This window comes from Taudactylus pleione, unplaced genomic scaffold (assembly GCF_031769625.1).
Source record: "Taudactylus pleione unplaced genomic scaffold, aTauple2 ptg000015l, whole genome shotgun sequence".
Taxonomy (NCBI): Eukaryota; Metazoa; Chordata; class Amphibia; order Anura; family Myobatrachidae; genus Taudactylus; species Taudactylus pleione.
The window spans coordinates 10444746-10471594 of NW_028284417.1; the positions used below are offsets into that span (position 1 = coordinate 10444746).

The following is a 26849-nucleotide window of genomic DNA, read 5'->3' on the forward strand; positions in this document are numbered from 1 at the left end:
AAGGAGTGGGGACAGCTGTACCTACACTACCAACACCGCCTATAGTCTCACCAGCGGTGAACAGCCGCGAGCATCCAGGGAGCTGCTCTTACCTTTCCCCAATCGCGTCCGGCTGCGGGCTCCGTGAGCATTGTGTGCTGAGCCTCAGGAGACCCACGGCGGAAGTCACCGACCCATTCGCCGGTGCTACTGTCACCGGTGCTGGGGTCGTAGGAGCTCTGGTGACGAGGGTCGTAGGAGCTCTGGATGCCCTTCACTGCTCGATCATGTTAAATGAAAACATTATTAAAAGTAAATTAAACTAATAGTAACGAGGGGCCACTGTAAAGCAGTCCCCACAACAGGTGCCTCTGCTCTACTCTAGCACTAAACTTAAAACTGCTGGCCGCTGGCTGGGGGCGGGGAATAGTGGAGAGGGAGCCAGGTGGCTGCTGGGAAGAAATCGGTAACTATTTGGTGCCCAGATTCTTCCTCTCCAGGCTATACCCAAAGTGATCCCTGTGTCCCCTAGTGGAGGAAGAAGAAATGTCTTTTCTCCAGCTGAAGTTTTGGAGAAAAGAAGTTTTTATGATAACTAAATCGAGCCCTAAAAAATTTGATTTAATTTTTTTATACTTTTATAATATCGGTATCTGGCACATACATTTGGCTGCAACACTAATAGATGGTTGGTTTGAACTCTGATTTTCTCCATTGGGAAAAAGATGAAGCAATGTAGAAAAGGTATATTTCCTCCTAGAAAATGGCAAATAAATATTTTAGGGGATATCAGCTGCTGAATTAACACCATTCTTAGGCAGGAGGTAATCATTTGTTTAGCAATATCACATAATGGCAACTTAATAATTTCATCTTTTGTATCTGATAGATAAGCCAATTAAGGTTGTTGTTTTTTAATGTGTTGTACTTCTGGCGACAGTAGTTGGCCATGCTGTCGGTAAAATAAATGTTTTTAATAATGAGTAATAACATTGTTTTTTAATGATTCTTTTCCAAAGAAAATATTTGAAAGCTAAAAATGCTCAATTAGCTGCATTTCCATGAGGCATTGTTAATTTTACATCTACAGCTTGTGTATCTGCATCATCATGCAACTAATCTGCTATTGTTTGCTTCAGTAAAATAAAGTTATAAAGTTTATCTTTTGTAATACTGTTTAGCATTTTTTAAAAGTACACAAAGTCTAAAAGACCACATTTAATGGCTTAAAAAATGTATAATTTACATTTTATTTCTTTGTAAATTCATCAGTTATCAGACCTCGTTACTGTATTTTAGGGGTCTACTAAGCTTTGGATGGAGATAAAGTGAACAGAGATAAAGTACCAGCCAATCAGCTCCTTACTGCCATATCACAGGCTGTGTTTGAAAAATGACATTTAGGAGCTAATGAGGCTAGTCTCACACCTGTGCTGAACCTATTTTGGCACTACAGATGTATCCTTTTATACTGTGCCCTGTGCAACTTGGCCACGCCAATCGTCCTATTTGCTCAAAATGTGTCTTATTTGAATAATCATAAAGATGCACAATATAAAGGAATATTTAATGCGCTACTTGTTCTTCCCTGATTTTTGCACTTTGTATTGAGCCACTAGATGCCAGAATTAGGGCCAGCTCTATAATTGTTGGTGTACCCGTTGGTGGCCAGGAGTATAAAAATGTAATTCTCCCTTTGTTGAACCTGGTGTATCTCTGCAATTTGTTCTTAGGGCTTCATTGGTTCGGTGACCTATCGGTTTATAACATCAATGAAGATAAATCAGTGGAGCTTTCCTTTCATGTTGCTTACCATAGTTTGGAGTCTCCCTTCAAATTTCAGTGGCTCCCCATGAAGCTCCGCAACTTGGGGATTTATATCACAAACGTTACTCATAGCTTTCTCTTGCATATTATACCTCCTACAGAGACAGTAGGATTTATCAACCTGGGATTAATCATATTTATCGTGGAATGGTAATCTTAATAAAGTAAAAATGAATGTTCTCCCACAATTTCTGTGTTTTTTCCAAACACTCCCTGTCTATGTTCCTGTGCAAAATTTATATGGGTTGGAAAGAAACCATGACTTAACCAGCGAATCCTGTCAAAATCAACAGAAACTGGTGGATTATACCTCCCCTGATACACAACTTTTACTATGAATCTCAATTGAGCCACATTATTTTGTGGCACTAAAATCCTAGAATAAAAAAAATGGGTTAATATTGAAACTCTATCACCAGAGTTGGGGATTGGGTTCCTTCCTTGGTTTCCACGCATCAACAGACCAGCCTTGGCCTATGCTCACTCCTCTATTAAATTTATACTTATGTCCTGCGATACAGTGTACAGTTGATTTTCACTGTCATCCTATTCCTCATCTTTTTACCCTGGGAATCTCAGCAAGGATGGCCTCGCTGTAGTTGTTCAGTGGGATTACTCGATTTTTACATATCTCCAGACAGTTTGCACCTGCCACATTTTCTGACATTCAGAAACGATATGTCCTTCTCTCCCCTCTCCACTACCCCTAGTTACAGATTAGTAACTTCATATAATCTCAGTATCAATCCTGGGTGCTTCGGAGGCCATCCTCTATTGAGCTTCAGTGTATGTACTCTATGGGCCATGAGGGAGCTATAACTATGGTATACCACTCTATATTGGCCAGTGAACACCCTCTAACAGAATCCTTTGAGGTGGCGTGGGAAAGTGATCTTGGGAGCAAACTGGAATTTGAGGGATGGTCTCGTATTACTAAGGCAACTACTGTATTAACATTGGCACCAAGGGGTATAAAAGTATACACTTTCTCTTACATGACCACTGATAAGCTGCATCACGTATATCCACACTCCTTTAACCACTGTTGGCATAACAGGGGCAGAATTGAAACATTTTTTTTCCATATTTGGTAGGAATGTCCGATGATCCACCAGGTTTGGTCTGATGTTGTGAATCACATAAGGCACATCTCCTCCTATACAGTTTCTAGTTATCCACTGTTGCTTTTGTTACATGGGACGTTGCATTTGGTGTTCAAGCCGATGCATCAAATTATTGTGCATGTGTGTAATGCCTCCAAACTATTAATTGCTAAGAAGTGGAAGTTCCCTCTCAAAATGTTCTAATTAACTGATAGTGGCATATTTCCTCTACAGAATATTACCTCCCTTCTGCATACCCTTCCCAAATTTCACCAAGTTTGGAAGCCCTTGTTTGTATTTGATAACTCTCCCATGCTGGTGCTTGATAACGCTACCCATGGGTGCCCTATTGCCTTTTTGTTCTCTTCCTCTCTGTTTTTCCTATTCCCACTCTCATTCATTCCAATTATAACTTTTTTTTTGTCTTTTGACTTCATTGGACTTGTCGAATCTTGTTTTCTTTTTGACAAATCTTGTAGGCATATGGTTTATTTATTGGGCTTTTGTTGTATAGATATGAAACATTAAAACACACTGTATTTTTGTTTTATTGTATATGAATTATTTCTGTTCTTTGATTGGTCTGCTTTTTGTATGTTTGCTTTCTATATTTGACTGCCAGTTTTTGCAATTTTTGTAAAAAAAAATGTAGGCTCTTTCTGGTACCCATGGACTTCCTGCAGTCATGGTAATTAAAAAGCAGAACACTGGAGTGGCATCTTTACCTCCAAAGCAGTGCCAGCATAATGAGATTTGGGTCAGCAAGACCCTACCACCCATTATACTATTTTAGTAGGTAAATAATAAGCAAACTGTTAAAACATATTCAAATTAACAGTTGCTTTAGTCCTTTTTTTACCACTTATTATTACTAAAATAAAAATCTTCCATGGTGTTGTCCAATGATCTTCTTATACAATGCAGTCTAGGTGGATAAAATAATTTAAAAAAAAAACCTCATATCCACATGAAGATAACTACTTGCTAGGAGCAACCAGTGCTAAATGGCATTGTCCGCAATTGACTGAGAGAGGCAATCAAAAGCAGCTGTGGCGAACTGGGGCTCTGCATAAGGGGCATTACTGGGGGCTCTGCATAAGGGGCACTACTAGGGACATTACTGGGGGCTCTGCATGAGAGGCATTACTGGGGGCACAACATAAGGGACATCACTGGGGGCTCTGCATGAGAGGCACTACTAGGGGCATTACTGGGGGCTCTGCATGAGAGGCATTGCTGGGGGCACAACATAAGGGGCATTATTGGGGCACTGCATAAAGGGCACAAATTCAGGGGGCATTGCATAAGGGGCACTACTACAGGAGGCACTGCATTGCTTTTTATTAATAATAAACCTTTCAAAATTGCATATAAGACTTTTTTTTTGTTAAGACCTTGAATATTCGGCCCGGTTGGTATTTTGAGTTTCACATGCCTGATCTAATAAGACAAAATACAATGTACTCTGCAGGTCTTAATCTCAGGTTTGGTAAAATCATTACCAGTAATCTTACCAATAGAGCCACAGCAGCTGCTGCTTATTTATGCTCTTGTTCAGAACAACTTAAACTTCATGGATGTGCCCTTTCGCTGCCCACTTTATGGTTACAGTCAATCCTTTGCAACCAGGGGATATATAACACTGGAAAACTGCAGCTGACTATTGTGCTGTTCCTGGTTTGCTGGTTCTGCCGTTTGACTTTCTGTACTTTGAACCTTGGCTTCGTCTGACTTAGTCCTTGGATCATCTCTTGGCTATCAAATGGATTCCTGACTGCCTACCTGTCTACCAAACTTTAAGGGGTGTCCTGATTCTAGTTCCATTTAAACCCATAGCTACTAGCAACTGGAATCCAACCTCTAAATTTACACCACTGCAGTCTCATAGCACTTTAGGACAAGGAGATGTGAGAATGTAATACTTTAAAACAGGGGTGGGGAACCTCCGGCCCGCGGGCCGTACGGCCCGCAAGGTGAAATCATCCAGCCCGGCCAGCTGTCAGCGGCAGCAGCAGAATCAGAGTAGTGTAGCGGCTGTCAGCGGCTGCAGGTAGCGCAGCGGGAGAGCGGGGATGTCAGGATTGTCAACGGCGGCAGGTAGCGCAGCGGGGGAGAGGGGGTGTCAGGATTGTCATTGGCGGCTGGTAGCCAATAACAGCTTTGATACACCCCTTCCCCCCGCTGCGCTATCAGCGGCAGCAGGTAGCACAGCTGGGGGAGGGTGTGTGTGTCAGGGCTGTCATCGGCTATCAGCGGCGGGAGGTAGCGCAGTGGTGGAGGGTGTCAGGGCTGTCATCGGGCAGATTAGTGCAGGGTCTCTCTCCCTATCAGTGGCGGCAGGTAGCACAAGGGGGATCAGGGTGTCAGGGCTGTCATTGAGTGGCATGCAGGGCTCTCTCCCCATCAGCGGCAACAGGCAGGCAGAGCACAAGGGGGGGGGATCAGGGCTGTCATATGGCTGCCATTGAGCTGGTTAGTGCAGGGGTGTGCAGGGTCTCACCCTAACATCACGGGCAAGCAGGTAGTGGTGGCACAGCAGGGGGTGTGTACAGTCAGTGCTGTCTTCAGGCTGGTTAGGACTGAGAGGACCCCAGGGCTGCCTTATCAATCTGCCTGTCACACATCCATAGGGACTGCCCCTCCAGACTCTGCCTGGCAACATACCAAAGAGAAGCAGTTAATTACAGCCATCGCATTAAGGGTGAGTTAATAACGTTTTTAACCAAATATAGGAGGCAAATTTTAATTTGATAATTTTGTATGGCCCCCGAATGATTTTCTAAAAATCAAAATGGCCCTTGGCAGAAAAAAGGTTCTCCACCCCTGCTCTAAAAGGTCTCTTATGATAAAGTAATTGTACAGAGGATGTGATCAAAAGGTGGACAATGATAATGTCGAAACCACAATGTCGACAGTTATGATATCAACATTGTTAAAATCGACAATGTTTCATTTTCAGAATGTTGACGGGTGCAATGTTGACATTGTCAGAATGTTGACATTAGTTTTAGGCTATGGGAGGGTTAGGCTGCGAGGGTAGGTTAGGGTTACACACTAGAGGGAGGGTTAGGGGAGAAGTACTCATCCTGGAGCTCTGACCTGGAAATGAAGGTCAGATGACCGCCGGGATCCAGAAGACAACGCTGGAGCCATTCGGAGCAGGTAAGACACTGCTGGGCCTCTAGGGATTATATGCCGACATTCCAACAGATCTACATTTCATCCAGTGGTGTAACTAGGGCAGGGCGGGCGGGGTTCGTGCCCTGGGCGCCGTTGGACCGGCGGCGCGGGGGGGCGCCGCCGGCCACGGTACCGGCCCGCCCGCCCTAGTTAGCCAGTGTAGCGCCGACCGCAATGAGTGCGGTCAGCGCTACACATTTACACAGGACTGGCGCTAGGCTTCCAGCGCCGGTCCTGTGCAGCACGCCTGAGCCTGTTCCCTCCCCCAGGAGGCGTGCTCAAGCTGTGCATAACACACGCATCGCCGCCAGCGCTGGCGGCGATGCGTGTGTTAAACAGCAGCTAATGAGAGTCAGATAGACTCTCATTGACTGCTGCAGCACCCACTGCAAGAGCCGGACTTCCGTCCGGCTCCTGCAGTGGGTAATGGGACTGACGTCATGACGTCTGTCCCATAATGCTGAGCCCGGACGGGAGCGGCGTCGCGACCAGGACCAGGAGCAGAAGCAGAGATTCAGGTAAGTATATTTTTATAGATATATATATATATATATTTTTTTTTGTAACCTATCTGCACAACGGGGGAGGGGGGTGGCTACTACCGGGGGGACCTCTACTGGGGGAGGGGTGACTACAACTGGGGGGACCTCTACTGGGGGAGGGGTGGCTACTACTGGGGGGACCTCTACTGGGGGAGGGGTGGCTACTACTGGGGGCACCATTGGGAGCACCTACTCTACTGGGGACTACTACTTGGGGGGCAACTACCACTGGGGGCATTATGAAAGGGGCCTACTAGAGGCACTGCACTCGGGGGACCGCTACTGGGGGCAATAATAGGAAGGGCCACTACAGGGGGCACTGGATAGGGGTGATCACTACAGGGTGCCTGCATAAGGGGACCACTACTGGGAAAACTGCATGGGGGGGGACTACTGCTGGGGGCACTATATAAAGGGCACTGCATAGGGGGGGGACTACTACTGGGGGCACCATATAAAGGGCACTGCATAAGGGGATACTGCTACTGGGCGCACTGCATTGTGGGGACTGCTACTGGGGGCACTGCATAAGGGGAACACTACGTGGGGCACTGCATTTGGGGGGGCCACTACTGGGGGTACTGTATAAGGGGCACTACTATGGGCCTGCATAAGAGGGACCACAACTGCATACTGGGGGTACTGTATAAGGGGTACTACTGGGGTTAAGGTGCATATGAATAGGAATGTTCAGCGTGAAAATAAAGGGGTGTGTCATGTTGACACGCCCCATTTTTAAGTGACCACGCCTTCGGCGCGCGCGCATATCGGTGTGTTAGGGGGGGGGGGGGGCTCCGTTTTCAAATTTGCCCTGGGCTCCAAATACCCTAGTTACGCCACTGATTTCATCACTGTTCACATGATGAATTCTGACATGGTCAACGGCGGCAATGTCACCAAGTCGACATTCTGTAGATGTGCTGAATGTCGACATTATGTCTCTCAACAGAACATAACCAACCCATTGTACTGTTATTAATGTACAGTACTTAATGAATCATATTCTCTGTTAGATTAAAATTGTTCTACTAATCTATCCTACCTTTAACTTGACACACACATACAAATTACAAATCATGGAGAGAAGATCTTTTCTAGAAGCAAAAGTTATTTTAGTTCCTGACGTATCCCTAATAGACTGAAATGGATAAGTGTGGAGATGAAGTTCAGCTGCAGTAAGTGAGGAGTGATGTGATAGTTGAACTAATATTTTTATGCCATTTTTATACAGAACATATTTTATGATACCGCTAATGTGAAAGGGACAATATTTAGGGACCTATTTATCAAGTAAATTTTTCATAAAATTATGCAAAAACTGAAGTCCATTGCAAGACGGACTGTTAGTAATAACGGTACTGCTGCAGTTATTACTCCATAGGCCCCTTAGTCTGTGATTGGATATGACACTATGGAATCGTTATGTAATGCAGCCGGCGGGTGAAATCTCGACAGCAGAAGATTGACGGCTGACAATGTCGACTGGGGTGGGTAAGTATCCTAACCCTCCCCTGTCCCTACCCTAACTCTCCCTAAGTGGTGCCTAACCCTAACCTCCCCTCTAGTGCCTAAGCCTAGCCTCCCCCGATGGTGCCTAACCCTAACCCCTCTTCCCACACCCTAAACCTAACCCTCCCGGGGGGGTTGATGCCTCACCATAACCTCTCCCCAGTGGTGCCTAACCCTTCCCCCCTCCCCCTAGCCTAACTCTCCCATGGAGGTTGCCTAACCTTAAGTCCCCCTGGGGTCTTGTAAACCTAACCCTATCCCCCCCCTCGGCTACAATCTAAGAACCCCGGCTTACCTGTGATCGGTATGCCGAACGTCAGGATTTCATTGTGGGGCTGATAGGCGTCTGGATTTCGATGCCTATCTTTAGTCCCATGTTGGGCATTCAGTGTTGGGATTTCAGCGGCCGGGATAGCGACTGCCAGTATCCTGACTACATCCCGACACTATAAATGGAGTTCTACCTTCAAAAACTCCATATAAACATCACATTCGTATTCTGTCTCCAAATTTCGGTAGAATTCAATCAGTCAACTCCATCTCTTCATTCATATTTGACCTCATCATGAGCTAACATTCCATCTTGCCCATTGCAATATACCTCTGACATAGACAGCTCCCTATTCTTTGTGAGCACATCACACTCCTGCCTGCACAACTTCTCCTGTGCTGCTCCCCATAAATGTAACTCTCTAAGGGCCGTATTCAATTAGACGTGAAATTCAATTCCAAATACTTTTCACGGACACGAAAACGCAATGCAATGTAATAGGCGAAAAAGATTCGCCTATGAATAGGTGGTGAAACAAAAATACAGAATTGCGGTTTTGGGGTGCAAACGTCGGGAAACCACTCAGCACCCTTGGGACAGCCCCCCAAAGCATAACTGCGTCAAAATAATCCTAAAAAAAAATGAAGAACACACCAAAAAATTACTTTGAAAAAGGGGGCGAAAAAAATCTAACTCGGGGTACAAACTTATGAACTAGCGAAATAAGCTTTTGGGGGTTTTACAAGTATGGGGGAGGTGTTTGTTTGATTGCAGGTACTTGCTGAAGGTGCATTTTTTATGTTTTTAAAAACTTCACTTTTGAGATTTTTAACCATACTTGCACCCATTTTCATGTACCTCAAATTTGCTGGGACTAGTCATTTTCACACAAAAATATCTGCTAAATGCTATTCTTCACCACTTGTGCAAGATGCTAATTAGCAGCTATTGAGAGCATTTAAGTACCCCAAATATCTTCAGCACGCCTATTCGGGGGCATCTAGATTGATCCCCAATGTTAGTGCATCTTTTGGGGGGTGTCAGGCTTTGACAGCACTTTTGGCCTGTTAGCGTCTTCGCGTCCTTTGGAATTGAAAAAGGTGAAAAGCGGGGCCGCGCACGAAAAGTTTTCGCGTCCAAACCAAGTGAAGTCGGTGAAAAGTACATTGCTCCGTCTGCTGCGAAATTATCGCTGCTAATTGAGAACGGCCCTAAGTGGTCTATTTACTAAGTTACTGTTACTCTTGTATTCATAATTTTTTCATTAACAAACAATGAATAATCCTTACCAACTGCATTAAAATTACTATTACCATATGTTTGTTTTTTGACACATTGTCTGTTGAAAGGTTAATTACACAAAATTTATCAGTTGCAACTCTTCAAGACACATCTTGAGATCAGCAAAAGCAGCTGCTTATATTACTGTACAATTATTATGTATATAATTTTATATTAATGTGTTTGCAGTAAACTGTTAAAAAAAACAAGAGTTTGAGCTTTAATATGTTATTAATTCAATTTAGATAATGGAAGCTGAAAGGGGAATTGTATATTTACACTTAACAATAGACTAAAGTACTGTTTAAATATGTTTCAGTGCAGCTTAAATTATTCTACTTATCCATCCAGCATTTTTGTGACTGTTATTTCCTATAACAGTGAGTATAAATGTATGTGGATTACTGAAATGGAATGGGTATGTAATGCCGGCTGTCGGGATGCCTCCTGTCACAATACCGGGATTAAGATAGGCTTCAGTATTTCCACGCCTATCTTAACTCCCTTATCGGGATTCCAGCGTCGGTATAGAGAGGCCGCCAGTCTCTTAACTACATCCCACTTAAATAGTTAATAAGGAAACACATACAGTTCGTTGTACACATCATCACTGCTTTTCAAATCAGTTAAAGTGTAAAGATAAAAGAAACTACTATATATAGCCCTGCCATGTGATAAATATTGGTAGTGGTAACGAAAAGTAGCCACAGAACAGTTCAGGGCATCCCAAATTGTTGTTTCTTCTTATCACATGGAGAAATGCTGTGTCGATAAAGAAATTATGTGGTTAGAGCACGTTGCTTCTGTGCAGCTACTAGCAACAGGGCCTGATTAAGGTTTGTGGGGCCCTTAGGGCAACTAACTTGTGGGGGTCCCAAACAATACAATTATCAATAACTGATGCTTTGAATGTTAGCAAAAAGTATAATGTGAAAATTCAGCACCACAATTGTATTGAAATTGAAACACACTGTAATGCCCCAGTTCATATTATGCCACACAGAAACCCCAGTGCACATATGCCACAGTCCCCCCACGTTGGTGAGGTAGCTATTTGTGGGGGGTCCCCAGTGTATGGGGCAGTGCCGTAACAGGCCGCCCTATGCCCCCTCCACTTATAAATGCCGTAATAGTGCGCCCTATGCCCCCTCCACTTATAAATCGTGATCTCATGGCGTCACACCTAGGGGTGAGGCTGCAGGGCACCTCTGCATTAGCACTACTGGCTGCAGGTTGAATTTCCAGGGTTTTGCTATCAGGACTTAATATAAAATGAATAGATATTAGAAGAATTATACAAACTATATTTTTCAAATAAGGTCTGCAGCAGGACATCAACATTTTTGGGATACAGATGAGGGCCACCACAAATATGTAAAATGGATTAAATTACCAAACAACTATGACAGCACAGTACAGCTCACAGATAATTGTGGAATATCTCTATATGTTCATACCAGCAATAGAATATCATGTAATGTTGCCTATTGTAAAACATATAATAATGTTTTAGGCACAGCTTATCATATCTAGTAACATGTTATGATGAACTGATCCATAGATTCTGTTCCCAGGCTTTCCGTTTGTAGGGAGTAAATATCTGCATTTTTGTATTGAAGATGCACACCAAAATAAGTTAGTTATATTTAAGGCTATGCATGGAGAGGCAGAAGTGTCAGTTGTGCACTGTAAAGTTGTATTCATGTAAATGTAATTTAATGAAACTTGGACACATTCCTACTTGTACTGAAAGCCTGCTCTAAAGATACAGTCAGGTGCATAAATATTGGGACATTGACAGAATTTTAATATTTTGGCCTCTATTCACCACCACAATGGCTTTGAAATGAAACAAACAAGATGTGCTTTAGCTGCAGACTTTCAGATTTAATTTGAGGGTAATTACATCCAAATCAGGTGAACGGTGTAGGAATTACAACGGTTTCTATATATGCCTCCCACTTTTTAAGGGGCCAAAAGTAATGGGACTATCAACTCAAAAGCTATTTCCTGGACAGGTGTGGGCTATTCCCTCGTTATTTCATTATCAATTAAGCAGGTAAAAAGTCTGGAGTTGATTCTAGGTGTGACATTTGTAATACCCTGCTATGTGAAATATTACACCTGACACTGTGCATCACGTCTGCACTGCATGTGCATGTCATGTCGGCAATCTCTGCAGCTGGTCAAGAGTTCAGGAGCAGGTCACATGATCAGGGTCAGGTGGTAGGGAAGTGACAGTTTAAAGCTAGTGGCAGTTAGTACGGCCAGAGCGATGCTGTGAAGTGGTGCTGAGGACAGTTTTTAGAGAGGTACCGGTACCTCAGGCGGAGGGATCTGTGTCCCCAGCACTCTTGTCAGGTCTGCAGAGATCAGGACTTTGATACAGGCAACTGACCTGAGGGATACTAGAGCTGCCAAGGAACGGAGGGCTAAGGCTGACCCAAAGTCTAAGGTGGGAGTCGCCAGAGAATTGATCACAGGAACGGCTCCACCCCTTGCTGTATGTGAGGCTTAATCCTATTCTGTGAGATTTGAGGTAAATTGCCCATCCATACAGTGCAGTGACCTAGTGACTGGCAGTGGGAGAAGGCTGTAGTTTACAGGCAAAGTTTTAACCTCAATATTAAAATTGGATAGTGACACAACTGTATCCCAACAGTGACTTTGTTTCAATAAGGAACTGCAGCAACTTATGAATCACAGCCAGTTATCCGCTTGTGACAATAACAAAAAGTAAATGATACTAAAGTATGTGCACCACCGCATCAGCTATTTAGTTGCAGGTAATAGGACTATTGTGATAAATGGTGATATGGACTTTCAAGACAGCATATAAGCTTATAAGCATCTAAACAAAATGTATTGCTAGTATTGTTTTACATATGCTACAAAGTGTTACTGATATAGTGAGTAAGTAAAGGTAAAAGGGGGCAGTTATAAAATGTTAGCAGCCAAGGATATCAAAACCAATAGTTAGTAGTATAGTTAATTAATTTATACATTGCACTGCAGACCTGTGGAGGTAGTTTGTATATTTGTTTAACTATAATACAACATTTAAAAAGAACAGGTATCACAGCATTGCAGTCCTGGACTGGAGTTAAATAAACTTTTCTTTTTGTTCATAACAATTGTCAGTCACTGAGCTTGGGGTAATGGTGGGGTCCTTGCCTTTCTGCCAGGATGTGGTCTTAGCTAAGAGTTGCCACAGAAGGTAGAAGTGAGGAGGTGTCTCCACTACAGAGGTAACTCCAGCTTACACCCACTCCATTAATTATCCTCACCATGGTGGGGTACCACACATTTGCATTTGGAATCAGTTGCTCTCGACTCTCAATATGAGATCCAAAGAGCTGTCACTATCAGTGAAGCAAGCCATCATTAGCTGAAAAATCAAAACAAACCCATCAGAGAGATAGCAAAAACATTAGGTGTGGCCAAATCAACTGTTTGGAACATTCTTAAAAAGAAAGAATGCACCGGAGAGCTCAGCAACACCAAAAGACCCGGAAGACCACGGAAAACAACTGTGGTGGATGATAGAAGAATTATTTCCCTGGTGAAGAAAAACCCCTTCACAACAGTTGGCCAAATCAAGAACACTCTCCAGGAGGTAGGTGTATATGTGTCAAAGTCAACAATCAAGAGAAGACTTCACAAGAGTGAATATAGAGGGTTCACCACAAGATGTAAACCATTGGTGAGCCTCAAAAACAGGAAGACCAGATTAGAGTTTGCCAAACAACATCTAAAAAAGCCATTACAGTTCTAGAACAACAGCCTATGGACAGATGAGACAAAGATCAACTTGTACCAGAGTGATGGGAAGAGAAGAGTATAGAGAAGGAAAGGAACTGCTCATGATCCAAAACATACCACCTCATCAGTGAAGCATGGTGGTGGTAGTGTCATGGCGTGGGCATGTATGGCTGCCAATGGAACTGGTTCCCTTGTATTTATTGATGATGTGACTGCTGACAAAAGCAGCAGAATGAATGCTGAATTGTTTCGGGCAATATTATATGCTCATATTCAGTCAAATGCTTCAGAACTCATTGGACGGCGCTTCAAAGTGCAGATGGACAATGACCCGAAGCATACTGCAAAAGCAACCAAAGAGTTTTTTAAGGCTAAAAAGTGGAATGTTATGCAATGGCCAAGTCAATCCCCTGACCTGAATCCGATTGAGCATGCATTTCACTTGATGAAGACAAAACTGAAGGGAAAATGCCCCAAGAACAGGCAGGAACTGAACACATTTGCAGTAGAGGCCTGGCAGAGCATCACCAGGGATGAAACCCAGCGTCTGGTGATGTCTATGCGTTCCAGACTTCAGGCTGTAATTGCCTGCAAACGATTTGCAACAAAGTATTAAAAAGTGAAAGTTAGATTTAGGATTGTTTAGTTTGTCCCATTACTTTTGGCCCCTTAAAAAGTGTGAGGCACATATAGAAACCGTTGTAATTCCTACACCGTTCACCTGATTTGGATGTAATTACCCTCAAATTAAATCTGAGAGTCTGCAGTTAAAGCACATCTTGTTTGTTTCATTTCAAAGCCATTGTAGTGGTGAATAGAGGACAAAATATGAAAATTCTGTCAATGTCCCAATATTTATGCACCTGACTGTATATGTCTGTGTGCGACTGAGTCTCTGAATCTGTATTAAAAATGCTACAATGTAGCAGGTCCAACTTTTTTAATTCCAAGTTCTGTTGTGCTTCATATGCAGACTGAGGTGCTCACAGATATACAAGTGTCACATATTAAATTAATCAGCACAGTCTGCTGATGCGCCCTAGTTATGGCTGACGCTAGCAGACTTGCATGGGGCTTTGCGGCTCACTCACGCCAGGCAAGTCGCTCTGTGTAGCGTATTGAGGCTAGATGTACAAGGACACATCTGTAGCACTTCATTCATTAGTGTTGTTATTGATGAATTAGATACATGATTAGTATTGTCCATTCTGATTGGATGCATAATACTTCCATCAAAACTTGACAGTGAGTGTTTCTAGCATCGCCAGTCTTTACACAAAATGTAAGTGCCACTTTAAATTTTCATCTCCCACCCGCCAAGAAGTTGGAAATCCTGTTATGATGTTGTCAAAGCACATGGGTATATATTTATTACAGTCTTAAATGCAAGGGTTTTTTAGAAAAATACTTTAGATAATTTCCAGCACTGATATACACATTTCTACTATTATAAATATTGGATTATCATTAAAACAAACTATTATGGTTTATTTGTATTCAGAGTCGTGTGATAAGAGTGGTGTTTTCAGTTTCAGATGCAGCAGTGCAAGGTAGACTGTCTAAACCAACTGGGGAAATGCCATTTGATGCGAGCGCCCTTAATTAATCTAATTTTTGCTGAGGTCAAGGATTTTGTTGATGAGCTTCTCTGTCAACAGGTATGTTTAAATGTAAGCATAATAAAAGGCAATTGATGCTTTGCCCAGGGCCTACAATGCTGTTAAGACTGCCCTGCTCCCATGTAGCAGTCAGGTGAAAGTTCCTGTTGCATTAAATTACATCTTGGCTCGTTGACCTGCAGCTTGGCCTTAAAATGTCCATTGATTGTCTACTCCTGATTGTCTTGAAATGTTGAATTCAAATGCAGTAAAATTCTCCCTTTTCACCTTGCTTCATTGTCAGGTGTATCTACTATTTCCTAAATAGCAAATTAAAAATAGTGAGATGAAACACATTTCACAATTCTGGGCTACCTCATACTGTAACTTGGATTCATTCATTTTTGGAAACTATTCCTTATGCAATTAGTAACAAGTCACAATATGTACTTGAAGGTGTTGTACGTACGATAACACCTTAGCATAACACTACCAACCACTATATTTAACACATTGAGTTTGACACATAGCAAATGTCTTGAAAGCTGAAAGCAGTACTGCATTAGAGGGTAGCTGACAAATGTATCAATTCCCAACCAATCACATGCTGCCTACTTCAGCCAGGACGGCCCCACATTATGTAGTATTTTCATTGTGTTTGAGCCAACATCTGCAAAGAATGGGGAAAATTGGAGGGTACAATATTTTCAAAAATGTTGAATCCTCAGTGTACACCACTTACACGATTTGTGTGTAGCTTCAAAGAAAAATTAGTTTTTTTTGCTTTTATAAACAAAAACAACACAGAAAGAAGGATACATTCCATGTCAATACCAAATAAAACATAAGAGCTTTGTCAGTTACAAACAAACTTTATACTGTACTGTATTTAGAACACAACATTTGGTGGTCCTTTTGTTCACACATTTTATATGGGATGGGTACAGGATGCTGGCATTCGAGACACCGGCAGTCAGAATCCCAACGCCGGCATCCCAACAGGGTCAGAATACCAACACTTTGTCAGTCGGTATCCTAACCCTCCCCCTCTCCCTACCCTAAACCTAACCACCCCCTCCCCCGTCCCTAACCCTAACTTCCCCCCCTAGTGCCTAAACCTAACCTCCCCATCCCTGCAGCCTAAGCCTAACCCTCCCCCCTTAGTGCCTAATCCTAACCTTCCTCCTAATGCCTAAACCCTAACGCTAATCCCCCCGCCAACCCCACTACTTCCAGCGGCCTGTCTGACAGGTGTAGGGATTCCGGCCCCGGCATTCTGGCTGCCGGAATCCCCTCTGTCGGCATTTTAACAGCAACCCATTTTATATTTGTATTTTATTTAGAGTTTTCTTTGACTTCAGACTTTATTGTACTCACTTGTTACTATAGCTTCTAATCTTTCCTTTTTTTCCCTAAAATAATAACTGTTATGTAATATGGCAGAATTGATTTTCAGGCACTTTGTGACACTACACTTTGATAGTTTGATACTACAAAATATATATTTTTTAAAAGCTTTGAAATATCATAATTGTAGAAGTTAGATTAATAGAGTTTTCAAATTTGCCAGTAGTTTATTAAATCTTCAATCCTTTACTGAACAGGAGACACAAAAATAATAAAGGTAGCTCCTACATTTTTTTGTGGCTTTTGTATATAGATTTATAATAAAGTAAGGTTAATGCATAGCAGAGTTGGTTCATTTTGATTTCCCTATTGCATTTATTGTTTGTTTATTCTGTTTGTTTCTTCTGAGATAGTTGACATTTGAACAGAAAGATTGAACTAGAAATACCCTCAGGAACAAAATGACAGGGTAGCATGTACTTTCTCCTAGCTAGTAAAACTAGTCTTGTCTTAGATTATTGCAGTTGCTCAGATAACTTCAAATGAGTAATGTCCAGTTAGATCTTTAGCCTGATGTCGCATCTGTGTCTTGGTCAATGGCCAGGAGACGTGGGTCCGGGAAGTCTTGATTTTCAGACTTTTACCTTTTTGTGCTAATTGGGAACAAAGAGGATAGACAAGATAAACAAGATCTAAAAATATCAAATGCAAGTTTAACAATACTCTTGTTTTAATACAGATGGAGTACTGTATTTTGTAGATATTTTTGTAGATATTTTTTAAAACCCGGTGAATTAAACAGCGTGGATAATATTGTAACACCCACACCTTCTATTGTACTTTAGTGAAATGTGTGTTGTGAGGAAGAAGATGGGCACTCAGGTGCTGCCTGAGCTTGGACTGGTGCCATAATGTGGATCTGACAGACAGAAGCCAGCACTGGCTTACACATCTATCTACATCTACATTATGCAATATACAGCACTGCTAAAAAAAAAGTATGTGAAATGAAATTTACACTCGCAAACTCCTAAAAGCTTCTTGGGATCTATGCTGCCCTCAGGTAGTCACTTTTAAATTTCCATGCCAGCACATTGATGTACTTCAGCAAGATGACTCCTCTTTGGATGTATCAGTTTAATAAAAAGATAACTGAGGATTTAGAAGTGTTTCTACTTTAGTTAAAAATAAAAAATATGATTGTTTTTTAGTTTTCTATTAGGTACTTTTGTTTCATTGGGCCTTGACTGCCGAAGCATGCTGTATTTGCTACCAGCATTCTCTGGCAGCAATGGGCATGGTGCCGATTCACAAGTGTCATCATGTTCAAGCAGTCAATGGCTACTTAAATAAAATCAGTATTGCAAGTGCAAAAGTAATCATTGTAATTTATTGAGGCATAAAAGATTAAATACAAATGCAATTATATATAATATAAAACATGAAAAAATTAAAACAGACGATTGTTAGTTTCACATGTTTTTTTTGGAAACCCCTTCCAGCATGCATTAAAATCAATATACAATCATACAAGAATAAATTAAATAAGAGCAAATATGAAAATATAAAACTTATCAGGGACCTGGCACATTTGGCCAGCTGTTAGCCTTTGGCTCAACGCAGCGGCAGTCAGGGTAACATCCTCAATGGGAACGGATTACACTTTGTCATTTCCATCACGCTCTCCGATTTCATCTTATGACTTTGTCAGACCCCCCCTTCCCCCCTCCAGAAGGCAAGTATAAATGCAAATGTATCCTGTTAAATGGTTTAATACTCCAGATGCAGGGTTTTTTAAAGAAAAAATGCAAATTGCTGGGAACAAAGTACAAATTATGTTTGTGTCCTACTCTACATGAGCTCCTCAATATACTGGAGGCTAATTATGTAAGGGGCTACAGCACTGCACCTTAATATCATTTCACTAGATAAATTCACTTGCTGGATATATTAATTTTATTTTTTTTTGCATTTTTTTTTTAAAAAGCGATTCTTCAAGAAATATATCTTGGTCATTTATTGCTACAAACAAAAAGGCATTGACTTTAAAGCACATTTTATTTATTTATTTGATTTATAAAAAAAACAGGTAACTAAGTGTTATTTATTTCATGTGTTTATATAGACTTGCAATGTGTTTAGCAGAGAGTCTTCTCTCACAGCTAGCCGACTTCAGGGTGTGGCTGTAATGAGGCCTAGTAGAGAATCAAAGCTGAGCACAAAGCATAAGACTCGGGGGAGAATGACATGTTTTTGACACCGGTCATTCAGACTAGACCTGGCCGCCGAATGCCCCCTGGCTCCGCCCCCTGCTTCACAATGCCGAAAATATCTGCATTATGTAGTGGGGGCAGGGCCAAAATGACGCAATTCCGTGTCCACGCACCCACCCGCCCCCATTGCCAAGTAGTATCTTTGGCCACTCCCCCCTCTACTGTGCCACACCCCCCCTGATTGTCAGACCTGGCTGCCCCCTCCCTGAGGGGGCTGCCAGGATGTCAACAAGCCTGAGCCAACTTCAGAGAAGCTCTCCAAAATTTTGCTGTGAACTGAACACCATTGTCAGAGACTATCTCAGCTGGAAGACCATGGAGATGTAAAATATGTTGAACAAACAAGTGAGCCAGGTCAGGGGCAGAAGGTAATTTCTTTAGTGGTATGTAATGGACCATTTTAGAGAATTGGTCTACTATGACCCAGATGGTAGTGAACCCTTGAGAATTCGGCAAATCCGTGACGAAGTCCATGGAGATGGTAACGAAGCTTTCTTTCTTACAGGTCATATTTTGGGAAGACAGGATTTCTGACAGTCAGATCCCCATGAAAGAAACTGCATTGAGCACCAGTCTATTCTGGGATTATGTAGGCTTAACCAGGGTAGTCCTAAAATGATTTCTTGAGAAGCCTCTGGTATCACTAAGAACTTTAAAGACTCAGAGTGGAGTGCCCCAACTCGAACTAATACTGGTTGAGTTTCCTTGGTGACCACTCCTTTAGCTAGAGGACATCCATCTACAGAAGTCAGGGAAATTTCTTGCTTGAGAGATGAACAAAGAATCTGTAGTTTATCAACTAGGCAAGAAGTCATGAAGTTGCCGGCTGCTCCAGAGTCTAATAGAGCAGAGACAAAGACAGGGTTGGGCTTGAGATCCAAAGCTAAGGAAATCTTGAAATCTTTAGTATTTGGGGACGGGCAAATAACTCCTAACTTGATGTCCCCAAGGTCAGTTAGGAACGGGCATTTCCGGACTTGCGGGAGCAAGAGGCCACCAAGTGACCCCCAGTACAGAATCTCTGCAGTACAGACAGAGGTTTTGTAACATCCTTCTCTGACGTTCCTCTTTGAAGAGATGGGTTTGGTTCACCTGCATGAGCTCCTCATCTATAGGAGGATGGTATGGACGGGTAGGCAAGGAGACGTAAATGACCTTTGCCGGTCAGTTCTGTGCTGTTCAGCCTAAAGTTCTCTGAAGCGTAGGTCAATTTTGTTGCAGAGTGAGATCATATCATTTAATTTGATAGGAAGCTCACGGGTAATCAGATCATCTTTTAATCGGTCGGACAGACCATGCCAAAAGGCTGAGGTGAGGGCCTCCTCATTTAACTGAAGCTCTGATGCCAAAATTTTAAACTGTATGGCATATTAGCTGACAGGATGGGTTCCTTGTCTCAGGGTCATGATGTTGGACGATGCTGACACTGTGTGTCCAGGTTCATCGAAAATCCTCCTGAATGAAGATACAAAGCCTGTATAATTATCCAGCAGTGAGTTTGAACACTCCCAGAGTGGGGAGGCCCAATCCAGAGCCGAGCCGGTCAGCAAAAACACAACGTATGCCACTTTGGTTCTAGCAGTGGGGAAGTTATCAGGCTGTAACGTAAAGTGTATATCACACTGATTTAAAAAACCACGACAGAGCTTAGGATTGCTGTCAAATTTGCTTGGCATGGGTAGATGTAGACGAGGGGATACCCTGGTCCCTGTATTGCCAGGCACAGGAGGAGGTGAAGTTGCTGATACCCCAGGGGTGATTAACGAGGTTTGCAGAGTATCTTGGCGTTTAGACATCTCCTGTAGGAACTGGGCCATTTGATGTTGCATAGCTTCCAGGTTTTTCGAAACACCCGGGGTGGTGATAGGAGCAGACACAGAAGCAGACTTAAATGAAAAAGTGGAGTTTTTAATAAGTGAATTAGAAGACATGTGAATGGCAAATGAAAAAATACAGGTATAGCACTAAAGTGCACTTGATAACTGTAGTGGGGGTTAATGAGAAATTGTCCAGATAGTGACAGGCAGGAACAGTCCAGTATACAAGTATGGTGAGCTGAAAACAGAATGCAGGTATGATGAGCTGTAACTGAATGCAGGTTTGATGAGCTGTAACTGAGTGCAGGTTTGGTGAGCTATAACTGATGCAGGCAGAGGTAGTGAAGTCCAGCTGAGAGTGAAATGAAGCAAGGTGCAGGGAAACAGCAGGTTCAGGTTCTCAGGCAGGAGAGAAGGTATATGGAGGGTGCAGGGTAAGTCCAGCAGGTTTTAGCAGGCAGGTTCAGGCTAGAAGCATATACAAGCAGGCAGGAAGGCACAGGTACTCTCTCTCAGCCGCAGCTGAGAAACACGTTGCACTGGCAAAGGAAGGAAGGCTCTGGACCTTACTAAATACTCAGTGCCGCGCTGTGACTGGCTGGAATGAGCACATGACCTACCAGGATTGGACAGCCGGAATCACATGGCCGTAGGCAAGATGGCGGCGCCCATGCCAAAGGAACGGAAACCCCGCCAGACCTCACCAGGCCTAGTGACAATGTGCCCGCACAGAACCACGCACAGCCAATGCCCCTCTCCAAACACCAGCACCGCTGCCAGAGTCCCCCCGCCAAAACGACCTCACAGGCAATACCCGGTGACTACCATGCCGAGAAACCCTGGCCGTGAGACATTGCTTACATCATACTTTATGCAACTAACATGGTAGCCCAGACAGCACAGTTCTCCAGGGCTGAGCATAAAGTGCTTATTACATTCATTCACAGGGCCTTGGAGGCAATGTGCAAAAGCTCGCTTAGCTGGAGATACTGAGGAGGTTTGGGCATCAGTTCACAGCAGTGTCACTCCAGCGATGGTGGAGCAACCTTGTACGCAGGCAGCCTAACCTGTTCAGGTGGATTAGCCGCAGAATTGACAGAGGTATGTACAGTACTGTAAATGTATATACAGATTTTTTTATTTCTCTGCAATAGTATTTCTTTGTATTGGTATTTAGGCTTACTGTAGGTTACAATTACAATACAGTAGAGTTGAATTGTAGAGATTTATGTTTAGAGTTAGGACTAGGGTTATTGTTAGTCTGGAATTGGCACTGAGGCCCACTTACAGCACAGTGTGTATTTCTTACACAGAACAACAAAGGCACTGCAGCCGGCAAGAGAGGAGATAAGAGTATCCAGCAGCCAAGGAGCCAATTGCTAGAGGTATGTACTATACTAGGCTGTGTTATTTTATTCTGACTGACAACATTTTGACACTGTTGATATTGTGGTTGTCGACCTTTCAACTATTTTTATATTTTGACTGTCGACTTTACGACCTTGTCAACCTTATGTCCATGTTGACTTTTTGATTGTCCAAGTTTTGACCGTCTAAATTTGACTACATCCCCTATACATAACAGTGGGTAACACTATGCTTGTCTTACAATATTTTACCATACAGTGTCTTCTCATGTTACAGTATTTGTCTGTTACAGTGCTGTACAGTATAGTATATTTTTTCTATTTAGGCTTAGGGTTACAGTAGCATTAAAACACAGATTAATAATTATGGGTCATGATTAAGATGAGCGGTTCGGTTTTTCCTGGAAACCGAGCACACCCATAGTAAGGGGTAATAAGCAAATCTGAGTCCCTGCCGAGGTCTTCCTGCTAAGCTCTGATCCCAAGACAAGGCAAAAGGTCATCTTCTCGGAGTCAGATCTTGCATGTTTTGGATTGTATATAAAAGTCCCTGCCTCATGATTTCACACAGGAGAGCAGAGAGAGAGTGTATGGGACTGTGCCCTGTGCATAAAAAACGTCATTAGTAGGATGCCAATTTCAGTGGAGGTAGAGGGAGTGGGACTGTATGTTATGTGTGTACACTACTTGTAGTTGTTGTTGGAGTAGGTAGGTGTATTGGGTGTGGGAAGGGTGAGTGCAGGCATCATTGTCATTCAGAGTCAGTGTATGTGTGTTTGTTATCGCACACTCACACACTGCTGCAAACAAACAGACCTCGGTGTGTTGTGCTTGATTGTTTCTTGTTTGTTAAAGTGAACATGCACCTGTTTTTTCCTCAAGGAAATTTATTACTGCAGTATATTTATATGTCCAAAAAATACTCTACTGTGTCTGAGGCTGCTGCATCCCAGGACGACATCTTTGTTTTGAGTCTTTTTTAGTTATAAAAATATTAATTGCAAAAAATATTTTTTTTTTCCTGTTGTCTAAAAAAAACCTACAGTCTTTTCTAATTCAGTTTAAAAATATTGTGGATTTCAAGAAGTCTGTGTTTATATGAGTTATGCAGCGTATATTACTGTTTTGTGTGTGGTGGTATCCCCGCATCATTTGCACCCCAAAACAAGTCTTGCAAAGGAGAGCTGTTCCGCTTAATGCGCGAAAACAATTGCCAATGTTTTTGTAAAAAAAGAAATGATTTATAGTTAAAAAAAGGCATAGTGTGTTTTCCTTCCAGTGTAAGCGACTGTGGGCCTGATTCAGATCAATGAAGTGAGTTCAGACACTGGTAGCCTGAGTCAGATGAATCCTTTAATTAAACTACTGGAAAAAGCAGCTTGAGAAACTGAAGGAGGAGATGAAACAAGTATGTTGGACTTGTAGATCAAGTTCTTTATTCACTTTGCCAGGACTCAAGGGTTTGCAACATCCTGAAATTGGATCACTACATTTTATCAACCATGCTTGACCCCAGGCTTAAGTTGTACGTAATGTCTTTCTTTCCAACTGACACAGATGTTACAAGATGCAAATAGCGCCTTGCAAGTAAGTTGTCAGCTCAAGTGGCATATGACACAATGTCATCCCATGCTTCAGTTTCTCCTGCAAATGCTGCTGCCAGAAAACAAGTGACCTTTTCCAAGAGCCCCAGGATGAGTCAACTCAGCGCACCAGAGTGAAACACCATTATGACATCTGGTTAGGCTTAAAAGAATTTCCCAAAATTATTGACACCTTTATTGTGACTCAATCTGATACAGTGAGAATCAATAGAATGGTAGTGGATTATTTTAATGACAATGTACAAATTAGCATGTCAAATAGTCCCTTTGAATACTGGAAGGATAAAAAGAAGCTAGCAAACTAGCTTTGCATTACTTAAGCTGCCCACCCTTCAGTGTGTACTCAGAAAGAGTGTTTAGTAAAGCCGGGAACCATGTGAGCAATCAGCGTAGGAGACTACTTCCTAAAAAGCACAGTGTTTGTAGCACGCTTTAAGTGGTGTTCTCTGCATCTGCAATGTGAATAAGTCCCAAGATTTAACGAAAAGGATGGTATACTGAAACTCTTGGAGCAGCTCAGTCACTCCAGGTGTATCACGCCGTATGCAAGGGCGTATCAATGGCCTGATTCTGATTTGGGAATAAAGTAGGAAAGAGCAAGTAACTGTGTACCTTGGCATAACCATGTTGCACTGGGGATGTACTGAATTTGCTGGCAGACGGGATGCCGGCCGTCGATATAACAATGCCGCAATCCCGCCGCCTGGCAAAATGCCACCGCCGCTATCCCGAATGGGATCAGGATACCGGCTGTCGGCATCCCTACCGCCGGAATCCTGAACGTAGGTTCCGGGTAAGTAATTGCGTTGGCCCGGGGAAGGGGTGGTCAGGTTTAGGGGCCCCCTGGGAAGAATAGGGTTTAGCACCCCCAGGGAGGTTAGGGTTAGGCACCACTAAGGGATGGTTAGTGGAGGGAGAGGAGAGGGTTAGGTTATTTACCTTCACCTGTCGGGATTCTGCACCGTCGGACTTGCAGCATCTGGATTTCATACCCAACCCTTGCACTGCATGTGGGGCTATTTTAAGAAGTGCAGAGATTTAGATTTGAGAAGGGTGTGTTGAAACTGATATCTAAATTGCAGTATAAAAATACTGCCATGAAGGTGTGGGCTGCATGCAGAAGCAGCCAGTATTTACCTTGCATTCAAAAAACTATGCATTTGCAACCCTTGCATTGCAACATTTGTTGTCCAGATAGAAAGTTACTTGCTTTCTTACTTTATTCCCAAATCAGAATCAGGCCCTAAGTGAGGAGGAGGCCCATGTGCAGTGTTTGTCCAGGCCCTTTACTCTAGCCAGCGGCACAAGTGAGTAGACTGACTCTCTGTCAGAGTCTACTGCACATGCACAGATCTTCGGTATAATGGTGCGGGGGTCAATTATTCTACTGCGCATGCGCAGACCATTGGTGAAATGTGAATGACATGTGGGTGTAATGTGGGGAAGTGTGAGTGGCATGTGGAGATACTGTATGTTAAGAAGTCTGAGTAGCCTATGGGGAGATTTGTAGGATATCTGCGATCTGATGGCTTGTGTGGGCCTGAGAACACGTGGATGCATTTTATGGTAATGGAGCCTAAGTACATGCAGTGGCATTGTGTTTTAAGTGTGGACTGAGGGCCTGATTTAGCAGCAATTGCAAATGCAACTACTTAGCAGATTGAGTGATTGTTAGCCACACTGCTTGTGCGCTGCGATTACGCAAGCACAGAGGAATCGATCGCAGAGTGAGTGACAGGCTGTAAGAGTTTGAGGGTGGTGACGGGGGAGTGGTCGGAAAAATGCAGATGTGTCTGCCCATTTGAATGCCGTTGCTTGGGCGTTCATAAATTAGCCATTGTGATTGCATACGCAGCTTAAGAGCCCACTGTGTGCAATGAGACTTGCAGTGTCTGCAGCAGGTCAGACCTGGTGTAAATGCTGTGTGAGTGGTCGATGGTACCGATGTTTATGCAGAGAGTGACAGTGGACGGATATGAGAAAGCAGCAGTGGGTGTCTTTATGCCGGCTGAGCTTTGGCAAGCATTAGCATATTTTCACAGCTGCGTTCCATGCAAAATTGCAGCTGCTGAATCAGGCACTGAGTGTCATGTTGTGGAATTTTGGAGCAAGTAGGACATTTATAGGCATTTTAGGTTGAATGATTTGTGGTGGTGTCAAGATCCTTTTGGGACTGTTTTTACACTCCTGAAACTATAGTTAATGTGCAGGGTTTTGAAGGTTGTGTGGCCCTTGAAGTATATCAGGTTGCCCATTACTGCATTACTGACACATACTGCAGTCTGCAATCTCACCTGCTTTCAGTGAAACTCATTAGTGTAAATATAAATTCAGTGTTGTTTTCCACTGAACCGAGTAATTATGGTTATACCGCACTGAACAAAAGCTGACAGGTGACTACCTTAGCTTAGGGAAATAGGTTTGGCCATTCTGTTATGATAATGAATTTTGTTGCTGTGTGCAAAGTGGTTGAAATACTGTATCAGACAAATGTTGATAGCTTCAAGCCTGTATAGCCAGGAAAATCAATAAATTGGCTAGACTGAGTTCAGCTGGAAGTAATAGTGTAATTTGATGTAATACTAATGCTTTCATTCAAAATACTGTAGTAAGCTCCTTTGTGGATTTTATTTATTGGAAATGTTGGTGTTCCACCCTGATAAGCTTTGCAGGTTTAAAGGAATTTATTACACATCCAGTCGTGCATGCATTCCTCCCTTTATTTGATTTCTAATCACAAGTATGTCATTTATGTAAAGTTATAAAGGTGTTTTTGTATCAAATTAAACGGAAAGAAAACCATTTCTTACTGTATACAAAAATATATTAAAATATTTAAAATAACCAGTAGTAAACTTGAAAAAGAATAAATACATCAAGCAGTATACATTTAGACACACAAATAAGATGAAAAAGGCTCAATATTGATGTAAATGTGTTCTTACTAAGTTATTGCAGTGTGTGTGCTGACTTCATATTAGCAAAGCGATGGAAAGTAACGAGAAAATGAAACGTTCTTTTTAGTGTGCAAACAAACCATACTTGACTACTCTTTGGAACTACATACAGACAAAGAATATATAGGCGCTGGTCAGTATAAAAAAGATTTAATAAATATATATGAAAGAGACAGGATAAAGAATAAATACTCTAAAAATTAAATAAAAAACATATATTATAACAATTAAAAACATGGATCGAATCTCAAGTAATATATATGTTACACTGATATACACCAATATATGTATAGTCTATCAGTTGGGACTGTATTATTGACTGGTACTTGTTTATGAGAAAAAAGTGTCAAATCTATAAACTGATTTACTATATGAAAATAACCACCACTGGTCAGTGGCGTAAATTTATCTCAGACGCCTGGAGGCAAGTTA

The 26849-nt window shown here is 42.4% G+C and overlaps 1 protein-coding gene across 6 annotated transcripts in view; it reads left to right on the top strand.

Annotated features, from left to right (window-relative positions):
- Nucleotides 1–26849, top strand: part of MEI4 (meiotic double-stranded break formation protein 4) — a 225687-nt gene that overhangs the window by 119187 nt on the left and 79651 nt on the right. For 4 of the 6 annotated variants that reach the window (XM_088470527.1, XM_088470528.1, XM_088470529.1 and 1 more), the window contains 2 exons: nt 14984–15112; nt 21803–21874. The exons of 1 other annotated variant lie outside the window; for it this stretch is intronic. In XM_088470527.1, the coding sequence (XP_088326653.1) occupies nt 14984–15112; nt 21803–21874 (201 nt within the window). The remainder of the gene's footprint in view (nt 1–14983; nt 15113–21802; nt 21875–26849) is intronic. One more of the 6 variants, XM_088470530.1, reaches the window with a different exon arrangement.